General features: G+C 45.2%; 2 protein-coding genes and 1 non-coding gene across 5 annotated transcripts; 2 read left to right on the top strand and 1 right to left on the bottom strand.

Annotated features, from left to right (window-relative positions):
* The first annotated feature begins 601 nt into the window (after positions 1-601).
* On the top strand, positions 602-673 carry TRNAD-GUC. The gene has a single exon. It is a non-coding gene; the product is annotated as a tRNA-Asp (tRNA).
* Positions 674-824: 151 nt separating this feature from the next.
* LOC100845384 (sphingosine kinase 2) lies at positions 825-4,367 on the top strand. Of its 2 annotated transcripts, none has more exons than XM_003567133.4 (10): positions 825-1,423; positions 1,660-1,782; positions 1,889-1,989; positions 2,287-2,359; positions 2,451-2,537; positions 2,630-2,707; positions 2,800-2,870; positions 2,966-3,250; positions 3,395-3,517; positions 3,654-4,367. In XM_003567133.4, the coding sequence occupies exons 1-10, from the start codon at positions 1,069-1,071 to the stop codon at positions 3,849-3,851; spliced, it is 1,494 nt and encodes a 497-aa protein (XP_003567181.1). In that variant the 5' UTR covers positions 825-1,068; the 3' UTR covers positions 3,852-4,367. The 2 variants fall into 2 exon arrangements, with proteins under 2 accessions (XP_003567181.1, XP_014753884.1); XM_014898398.2 differs by having other exon boundaries at positions 2,630-2,722.
* An 875-nt stretch (positions 4,368-5,242) lies between these two features.
* LOC100822311 (putative disease resistance RPP13-like protein 1) lies at positions 5,243-10,464 on the bottom strand. Of its 2 annotated transcripts, none has more exons than XM_014899518.2 (3): positions 10,259-10,464; positions 5,874-10,090; positions 5,243-5,777 (listed from the first exon to the last, which is right to left on the bottom strand). In XM_014899518.2, the coding sequence occupies exon 2, from the start codon at positions 9,782-9,784 to the stop codon at positions 5,912-5,914; it is 3,873 nt and encodes a 1,290-aa protein (XP_014755004.1). In that variant the 5' UTR covers positions 9,785-10,090; positions 10,259-10,464; the 3' UTR covers positions 5,243-5,777; positions 5,874-5,911. The 2 variants fall into 2 exon arrangements, with proteins under 2 accessions (XP_014755004.1, XP_014755002.1); XM_014899516.2 differs by having other exon boundaries at positions 5,243-5,774.
* Between the last annotated feature and the right edge of the window lie 380 nt (positions 10,465-10,844).

The raw sequence follows: 10,844 nt of genomic DNA, 5'->3' as shown, positions 1-10,844 counted from the left end.
ACGATGACATATCTTCTCCAAGCATTCCAAAAATCAGGTCTCATCAAAATGTACATAAAAATGTTTGTTACATTAAGAAAAACTAAATATACTGCTCTGTAGAATGAATTGCACGGCAACTCATCTGAAGTAAGTTTGAAAGGCAAAATGGCTAGAAATTGAGGAACCACTGGTTTGTTCGTCCGCCCCATAGACGGAACATTTGAGATCTATACATTCATGCTCTTAATTCATGTTTTCTTTTCCGATCAAAGGCAGATGTTCTGACTACCTTCCTTCCTGTATTAGAAAGAACAAGTGCTATGAAACAAGAATCTTCAGGGTCGTTCCATGGTTTCATTTGCCAAGGAGCGATGGATACGTGGGCAGTTATGAAGTTCTGAATGCACTGCCTAACGTTAGTGCAGACATGGAGGCGTAATATTTTTGACGAGCAATGGAACTCTTCCGTTGCTGGACCTGAAACATATTTGCGACAGTCGTCATGCATGGTGTGGGCGTTTGATATCATGTTCTACGCAGAGTTTTGAGTGGTACACCAAATTCATTCGTCGTTAAGTTAAGTGTTCTATAGACCTAATTTGACAGCGTGAACAAGAAAGTCGTTGTAGTATAGTGGTAAGTATTCCCGCCTGTCACGCGGGTGACCCGGGTTCGATCCCCGGCAACGGCGTCTGTTTTTGTTCCAACCGGTTTTCGAACCCCAGGAGTTGAGTTCTGCTGGTCGTCCGAGTATCCTGACTTGTCACGTACCAAATGAATGTGGATTACGGACCATGTGTTATATAGACCGGCGTATTCTGACTCGTCACTTCGATCTGATGCGGGCTCTCTCTGTAGACGCACGTTTCGCTCCCAGATCGCATCTTGTCTCGTCCAGAAACTCAAGAGTACGGCAACTCCACGCGCACTCGAGCCCGTCGTAGGCCAACAGAGGCAAGTTGGAAACTCTGTTCCATGATCCATCGGCCGTCTGCTCCATCGTCCTCTGCCCTGCTGCGCGCGCGCCACTCCCTCTTTTGAGTTCTCTCCCATCCCCACACAACAAGTCCTCTCCATCTCTCCACCATGGAAGACCGCCACGCATACGAGAAGGTCCGCGTGAACGGCGCGCCGGCCGAGGCGACGCTCTCCACCGGAACCGGCGGCGGAGGCGGCCCGGAGCTTCGTTGGCGCTGCGCTGGAGGGGTCACGGCGGAGAGGAGCCTGTCGTTGGAGGCCGACGTGCTCGGGGTCGAGGCGAACGGGAAGGAGGTCGTCGTCAGGGCCTTCGTGGCGGACGCCGCCGCGGCGTCGTGTGCCGCGGTCGGTAAGAGGAGAAGGGAGATAAGGCGCAGGAAGGACTACGTGTTCGAGATGGCCGCCGGCGAGGGCGCGGCCGCGGCCTGGGGCGACACGCTACGAGGCTGCTTGGACTCGTTCGGTACGTACCGTGCTACGTCTGCCTTTGGTGCCTCCGCCGTCTTTGCTGGTCGCTACGCGATAAGACAAAACAGAGTCTGATGTAGGCTGCTAGCTGCTGCTTCAGCCCAGATGGGGACTATTCGTCTATTCCCCTGCTTTTAGCCTCTGTTTCGTTAACATGGTCAATCTGATTAACTGATCAGATATTAGCGTCATCGTTTTTCCATGTTTTGTGATGGATGTATTATGATGTAGGCCGGCCGAAGAGGTTGTTCGTCTTCGTCAACCCCTTCGGCGGCAAAAAGCGGGCAAACAAGATCTACGCCGCGGAAATCAAGCCCCTGTTCGAAGCTGCCGGGGTCCAAATCACGACGCAAGGTTCAAACGAACATTGTTTGTGTCTCGATTGTTTGGAGCGTTTAATTTTCTTCCCTACGTTTTTGCAGTTAAATTTGATCCGGTTTATGTTGCGAATTGACTTCAGAGACCAAGCACCGGGGGCACGCCCGGGAGGTCGCGTCTTCCCTCGACCTTGGAAGATACGATGGGATCGTCTGCGTTAGTGGCGATGGTGTCCTTGTGGAGGTTGGTAACGATACTCTGTTGTGCAACGTGCACGTGCTTGCACGGTTGGCATGGCAAGGCTTGAATTTGAATGTGTAGCGTTGACTTACAATTTGGTAGTCTCGTTGGCTTATGCCATTATAAGTTGCCTTTACTGATAATGCATCTTACAGAATCATCTTAGAGAGAGTCATCCAGATAGTTACAACTAGGGGACTCTGGATCTGTGATGCAGATTTAGCTTCGGCAAGAAAACGTAGAACCATGTGGACATTTGCAGATTCCAACTTGTTTTTCATGTTGTCATTTCTGGCATAGGTAGTGAACGGAATTCTACAACGAACAGACTGGAAGGAAGCAGTAAAAATGCCGATTGGAATAGTTCCAGCTGGTACAAACAATTCACTTTAGGTAGGTAAGACATTAGCACAGAAAAAAATCTGAAAGCTCTTAACGGGGTTGGGGCTTGCCACTTAATGTAGGTACAGGAAATGGCATGGCCAAATCACTTCTACATGCTGCCGGTGAGACGTACTCAGTTTCAGACGCCGTATTTGCCATCATCAGAGGTCGTCCTATACTTTCAGGCACAGAAATGTAAGTTCCGTGCCAGTTTCTAATGGACAAGCTAATGGAAATACCACCTTCTCTTATTGCACAGGTCACAAGCAGTCCTTGGATGTCTGCGCCATTGTGCAAGGGCAGGAGAGAATTTTCAGCGTGTTGTCAATGACCTGGGGTATGAAACAAACATGTAATAATCAACAAAATCATATTACAACATAACTTATCCGGTTCTCGTGACCTGACAGTCATTTAGAAATTTTACAGGTTTGGTGGCAGATATAGATATCGAATCCGAGAAATACAGGTGGATGGGAAGCGCACGCTTCGACTTCTACGTGTGCATTCTTTTCTTCAGTAACATCTATTCCTTTGAAATCTCTGGGAACTGATGTCTCAGATCACACAACAAGTTCTTCTTGTCTTATTTCAGGCTCTAGTTCGAATAATGAACTTGCGCCGATATTGCGGAAGCATCCATTTCGTGCCTGCCCCAGGCTACGAGGCGTATGGAGAGCCCGTGACACAAGTGGATAACATTGTGGAACGTATAGAGCAGAATAGGGAATCCCCTGGCCCTGGCCCTGGGTTTTCTCAAGGTCCTTCAGCTGAGTTAGAACGCTCGGACTGGAGATTCTTTGATGGCCCGTTTGTGGCAGTTTGGATAAACAACGTGCCATGGGCTGCTGAGAGTGCCATGGCAGCTCCTGAGGCCAAGGTAATTGTATTCAGCTCCATTTTCTTCTGCAAGAGTTTTCTGTGAACTATTTATTGATATAATTTACTTCTGCAAGAGATTTCTGTTAACAATTGATATAGTTTACTTGCCTCGTGTCGGATCCATGATGTGGGTGTGATACAGTTCTCAGATGGCTATATGGATGTAGTTATAATCCGAGACTGTCCAAAGCCTGATCTTCTAGCTCTACTGCTAAAGATGAGCGATGGGAGCTATGTGAAATCGACATATGTTACATATCTCAAGGTTTGATTTTTTGTTCTCAATCAACAAAGGCACCTCAACTGATTATGTGTGCAACCCGATCAACTTGCAATGATTCAACAAAATCCTGTACCTTCTTCAACAGAAGTATCAAGAACGTCTTTATTTGACTTTGCAGGTGAAATCTTTTCGGTTATCGCCAGGCCAGCTTGTTGAAAATCCGAGAAGGGGCGGTGTCATTGACGTGGATGGTGAGGTGATTGCAAGAGGAGAAGGAACGTACGGCAAAGACCAGCATGAAGATTTGATGACCTATGGTCCTTCTATTCAGCTGACAGTGCACCAGGCCTTGGCCACTATTTTTTCTCCCAAATGACACTTCCTTCGCCCTCCTCCTCCAGTGACTGTCCATCTGTCTCGAGTGTATTGTTCCTTGTACACAATTTCAAAGTACCCTATTATACTCAAAACTAGATTGTTGAAAGAGAAGGCGGCACGCATAGCTGCATCACGCCTCTTTGCCATGAGGAGATCATGAAAGGTGCCACATCAAAGCAACTTGTCTTGTTTCGTCTGAGCCAATCCAAGCTGCTGTCGACCCCTGCGCTTTCACTTGATCGTGCTGCGACCTCCAATCTTGTCGAGCTCTTCACATGACACTGCAGCTTGATGAGAAGGTGGGGCCTGGTGGCTGGTGGTGTGAGGTTTGGTAACCGCTAGCAATGCCTTCAGGCTACAGGGTAGTCATGTTGCTCTAATATATGAAACGGAGGATATGACTGGCAAAACCTTAGGGGCTCTTTGATTCAAAGGATTTGCAAAGGAATTCTAGAGGACTTTAATCCTTATTTTTTTTCCTATGTGGCTCATTTGATTCATAGTATTTTTTCCATTGGAATCATTTGCACTAGATTTCATAGGAAAAAAATTCCATCCACTCAACCTCTTGGTATGATTCATGTGTTTTTCATGTGCACAATTAAACATCCATTTATTACTGTATTGTTCAAGATGGCATGACATTCAAATCATGTGTTGCGCGACTGCATTCCGACAGTGTATATATTAATTTTCACAAGGTGAGGCATCAAAATGTGACGACAAACCCTTGTGGGCAGCTAGCATACCTCGCTGACCACCTGAGCTGCCTCGGAGCTGGATGGTGAGCGGTGGACATCCTGAGGCACAGCAAGTGACTTGGAGTTACTTCACATCGGACCACCGGGAAACCGGCAAGTCCCTCGTCCTCTGCATCCTCAGATGCACATGGACTGTCACTGTGGCATCATTAGTGAAGGATTATCAAAGGATTAGTTTTTCATAAAAAATGTATGAACTACTAACACAAGTCAACTCATCCGGATAAAGAAGAATAATGATAACAAGGTATCATATCGTAGTGTTCGTGACAAAAAAAGGGTAACATCTCGTAAGCCCCTGTTGACCTGGCACAGTATCTAGGCCATGAAGTTAAATGCTCATAATAATTCATCTTAAATATGTTCAATCACAAATGTATGTTTGCTCTTAAGCATTGTAGCCCTCTTTCCTCATTTCCTAGATAGTCAGGTTAAACAGTCCTTATTGTTACGTCAACCAAGTTACTTAATCTCGCAATACACCAGTACGCTACACTGCTGAAGAAACTACTGACCGGAAGGGTACCAGCCATATCATAGTACTGACAGAAAATTCAGCTCATGCCTTCATGCACATCCCAGGTCTATGATGTTCAAGAGAGAAGACAATAGTTACGTAACAAAAAGATGTACTTGCCAACACAAATCACCAATATTCAAAGAAGGATGTAGTATCATGCAAACCACAAAAATAAAGAATCATATAACACATTACACCAACCGTGAAATCCAAGTACTCAAGATCAAGACATGAAAGTGAGTGTACTCAACTCACAGCCTTATTCTACTCTGAAGGACAGAGAGGCTTCCAACTCCAATTACCTTTATCCAAAACTAACTGCATTCAGGTGAGGTACAGGTGATAGCATCTCAAACACACAACATAAACTGTTGCAACCAGCGCCAATCAAAAGTAACACTCCAAGACAAAATAAAGAAAACTATATAGAACAAGATTCAAATTTAGACAGACGTATCAGTACAGGTGGTCGAGGCGTAGAGACATTGAGAGTGGAGGAGTGGACGAAAAAGGGAACTGAGGGTTCGGCACCACTGACAGCAGGGAGAAAGTTAAAGTGCAAGTGAGCTTGAGGCACTTCAACTCTTGACAGGAAGTGTAGACGAGGTCGCTGGAGGGGACACCGGGACAGATCTCGGGTCTGCTGTTTGGAATAAATGAATGAAATTTTGAAATGTATGAAGTATTTGAAAGATCAAGAAATGATTTAAACTAGCAAAGGCATTGGTGGAACCTTTACCTTTCCATTTCTTTGTAGTTGTGAATCTGAATCACAGTTCATCTGAATTGCTTCCAGCGGATATGTGCAATCTTTGACCAGCTTTCTCCATCAGGTGCTCGGCAGCTCTCCTTCAAGCGTTCACAATTCCAAACACAGATGTGTTGGAGGGAGGATGGAAGATCTGGTAAAGATGATATGTTGGGGCAGTCATAGATATCGAGTTTTGTCAGACTGGAGAAGCACATAAGATTTCCTGGCAGGGACATCATTTCACACTTGCATAGTCTCAGGCACTTGACAGATGTGAAAATTTCAGATTCTTCAAGTGAAACGGATGGATCATTGCATCCTTCAAGAGAGAGAAATGGCGGAACTGTAAAACCTTCAGCCCAGAGCATGTGGTTCAGCACCACGGGACAGCTAACATAGAGTGATTTCTGAACCCGAAACAGTGAAATACACTCCGTGCTGAGCTTCGGGACATTTGTCAAATGTACGTGGTGAAGTTGCAGGGAAGAGAGTCCTTCAAGAAAGCACAGATCCGGGAAACTTCCAACTGATAATGATTCAAGGGAGGTCAGATGACCAATCGACAAGGATGCAGAGCTTCTGCACCCAAACATAGAAAGTTCTATCAGGTGCGGCAAGTCACTGCTGAAGAAATTATCTGCAACCATGCACCCATGTATACAGAGCGCTTTAAGAGATGATGGCTTTAAATTTGCTCCACGTGCCAAGTCTAAAGAAGGGCACAAAATCAATCTAATCTCCGAAAGAGAGGTAGCAGCTCGTAAGCCCCCTAATGACGTGAAACACCAGCAACTTTTTATGAACAAGAAGTCGAGCTTTGTCAAATGATGGAAGACCTCTTGCGATGGAAGTGTCGTCAATGTCATGATCTCCACTAAGGACAAATGTATCAGTGAAGTGAGACCATCAAGGCAAACAGCTAATGCCCCATCTGTAATACTACATGAAGAAAGACTAAGTTGACGAAGTCCTGATGGTGGAACCAGAGGCACCCCGGTGCTCCTTCCATAAATGAATCTTATCCTCATCTCATGGCAACATATCCATGCCTTGATGATATCCTCTTTCAGCGTTACCTCGTCCTTCTCTCTATCTACAGCACTTGCAATGGCTTCAAGATGTGACATATCAGCATCCATCAATGTAATCAACTTCTTCAGAGATGAATATTCTGACGATAATACTACTTTAATCTTTGATCCGGAATACACCTCCCCTATCAAAGCAAGTTGTGATGCCAACTGGTCTTTCCTCATGATGTTCTCCCTCTGATCATGCTGTTCCACCTCATCCTCATCATTGGTAATAAACACAAGCAGTGGACAACTGCCAATGGATAAGCATGTAAGAGCTGCCGGAAGACAAGATAATGTTTTCAGAGTTGAGACATTCCTGAGCTGCAGTTCACGGCAATGCCTGAAGAGCTCAGTATTCAGTGGTAAGCCTTCTAACGAACTGCAATTAACAAGCTTAAAAGATTCCAAATTCTCAAAATATGAACCCTCAAGCAACCAACTTGGATACGTGGCAGACCTGTAGCCCTTGATTTTGAGGCCCCTAAGTTGAGGCGGTGGCATCAAACCTTCTAGAACCTCCAACTGTAAATGATCCTCTGTATTAATGACACTATTGCAGACCCACACAAGGCGCAAGCTTCGAAGGTGACTTTTCTCATATAGCTTCGACTCTAAGGCTTCATCCTTTCCAGTGACGTTCTCAAGGTTTCTGACTCTTAAACTACCACTAAGCTCTTTCATGTCCCTCAGCTGTCGCAGCTCACATCCCTTCTGCTTTTGCACACAAAATTCTTTAACATGTTGTAGCAAAGTTAGCTTGCCTATATAAGGAATTTGAGGCAGAGCCTTTTCAAACAACTTATATGTCAAATCATGATACCCTTCAAGATGTCGTAGCTTGCTTAAATTGCAGAGTTTGTCAGGAAAACTCTTAACTTTATGGTTTAACTGAAGCAACTGTAAGTGGTAAAGAGCACATAATGATCCAGGCAACTCGGTGATGGAAGTTTTAATGAGGTTCAAATACCGAAGGTGCTTTAGCTCACCAACAGATTCAGGCAGCTTGCTACTATTGTAAAAGCATAAACAGAGTACACGTAACTTCTTCAAGTTTTGCAGCACCTGATGGAAAATATCACTTACATCATCTGTAAGTGGGTCGATACAGATAACAGTGCGTAAATGATGTAGCTTGCAGATATTGTGCTTATGCCTTTTCATACTCTCAACACGAACAGATAGATGCCGGATGGTGCATGGTATTTCTGTCAACTTATCATCTTCTAATCTGAAGCAGTCTTCTTTAGAGAGCAACTCTGCCAAATCATGCAGAAGATCATGCATAATGTAGCATGTGTCCATAAATCTTTCGGAAACTGGTTGGAAGAAAGATGCAGAAACCATCTCATTGAGGTAATCCCTTCCGATATCTACCATCCTTCTGCTCTGGTTGCATGGATCAACAAGTCCCTCTTCTATCAGCAGGTGAACCAACTCATTAATGTTATATTTGTGCCCTTTTGGAAACAAGCTGCAATATACAAAGCACCTCTGCAGACGTGGATCTAACTTCTGATAACTCCATAAAAGGGCTGTCCTGGGCTCGCTTAAGTTGTCAATCTTTAAAGTTAGAGCATCTTTCCAGGCAGAGATATTCATTTTCCCTTTCAACTGGGAACCCACAACTTTTGCAGCCAAAGGAGATCGTCCAAGCCTTTTAGCTATTTTCTCTGCAATCGTTTCTAGCCTTTCAAGCAACTGTGGGTTTCTGTTTTCTGCTCCAGAGAAGGCATGTTGTTTGAAGAGTGCCAAGAACTGAGTATCTTCCATGATTTCCAAACGGAACACCTTTTCACAGCAAAGAGCAGCAGGAAATGTATCCCGTCGAGAAGTTACCAGAACCTTACTTCCCATGTGCTGAGAAACTAGAGGAGCTAACAGTTGGTCCCATTCCACCTGACTGTTCGAATCATCAAACCAAACATCATCCAGCACAAGCAAGAATTGTTCTGATTTTTGCAGTATGTCCCTTAATTGGCACTGGAGAGTATCCAGATTATTAACACGTGGGCACTCCATCCTAGTTGCGGATTCAATAATTTCCCCTGTATGACGATGGACATCAAGTCTGCGTGAGATGCACACCCACATCCTGACATCAAAATATTCTTGCACCCTCTTGTCATTGTAAACATACTGTGCTAAGGTGGATTTTCCCATGCCTCCTGCTCCAACAACGGCCAAACCTGAATATGCGGCTGAATTAGCCTCAACACCAACCGGCTTGGTAAGAAGGTTTATTATATCATCGCGGTCCTTGTCACGACCTATTACTTTCAGAGGTGGTAATGACGTGGTCTGAGGAATAACGGCTGTTTGTACAACGGGGCCCTCTGCACTGTTACCACCAGCTGGTAAGCAAAGAAGTTGACGGAACTCCTTGGCTTTCGCCAGAATGGACTTCAGTTCTTTTAGCTGGCGAAGTAGCTTTCGGTTCTTCGAGCTCAGATTGGAGAACATGTTCGACGCAGCACGCACAGGCTTCAAAATAGTGCTGCTGGAAGAGGCCAGCGATGGCGAGGAATCCGTCCCGCTCTTTGCTTTGCGCTCGAGGAGATTGTACTCATGCTCGTCCAGAAGATCTTCGGCGTTGTACAAGGCTTGTTTCAGCTCCTGGAGCCATTTGTCCAGTTTGGCCCTGTGGTTGCCCTTGTCAGCTGCTTCAATCATCAACTCGAACTGCGGCATGATGGTGCTCTCCAGTTCACGGAGCTCACTAGCCATGTCCACCCCAAGGTACGTTGAAGCATCAGCGAGGAGCTTCTTCAGGATCGGCGATACCGCCAATCGTAAGCCAGCCAGCGCCACCTCTGCCATTGCCATGGATTTTTTTTTTTGTGGGAGTGTTTTTCAGCTCGTTTTGAGACTGCGCAGATCTCAGCCTCTCAGGTAGTCGTCAGGTGTAGATGTGTAGTGTAAAAAGACTCGAAATGGAGGAAAGTTAGGATGATTTTAATGGGCAAACGATGGGGGAAACTTGGATGCGAGAGGAAGCCTTTCCCCCTCTTTCTTTTGTCTTTTGTTTCCCTTTTTTTGTGTATGGAACGACCTAGGGGAATGAAAGATGAGCAGCAGAAGAAGTGCTTCTGGAGGGGAAACAAGATGTGAAAGCAGCAATGGATGAAAAGCCTGTAGAAGTAGGAAACGACGAGATAAATTAATGAACTGCGGAAGAGAAACGGGGCCTAAATTGCAGATTTTACTTCCTTTTTTGTGCCAACAGAAATAATTTCTAGAGGAAAATAGAGGGGAGAAACCGAAGAACTGAAGGAACCAAAGCAATGAATCGAAGCTTACAGAGAATCGGCGTTATTGGAGCGGCGGGGCGACGAAGGGGAAGAAAGGATGCGGGGGCAGCTGATTGAAGGTACAGTTGTATTGCAAGCGGAATGAGAAACACAGAACTTTCCAAGCAGTTGGTCAACAAGACAGTACTAATACGGAGTAGCCCTGATCCAATGTGCACATATCTGATCCGGCTAGTTGCCTTTTCTTAAGCTCAGCTGAGCTGGACCAGCTGAAAAACTAAACGGTAACCACTGTGGATAGCTCACCCAATGATGATTAAATTATGGTGATGATTAAGGACCAGGCATGGCACTTGATTGGACGTCCCTGGAAACATATTTACTGCGATGCAGAAACATGACGCTTTTAAACTTACAAGCAACATAAAAGTGTATGATGGACACATCAGTATTACGTTGTTTCCATGCAACGAAATTTGCGCAATTGAACATTTTATATGTGATAGAAGCATATATTTAACAGTGGCTTTGCGAAGACGAGAACAGCCGCTAAACAGAAACACCCGATCTGTGGTAACCGCGCACACCACTTTGAATCCCATCAGTTTGCATAACTTGTACTAGTCAAAGAACAA

This window comes from Brachypodium distachyon, chromosome 2 (genome assembly GCF_000005505.3).
Source record: "Brachypodium distachyon strain Bd21 chromosome 2, Brachypodium_distachyon_v3.0, whole genome shotgun sequence".
Classification (NCBI taxonomy): domain Eukaryota; kingdom Viridiplantae; phylum Streptophyta; class Magnoliopsida; order Poales; family Poaceae; genus Brachypodium; species Brachypodium distachyon.
This window is presented reverse-complemented; position numbering and strand designations above follow the sequence as displayed.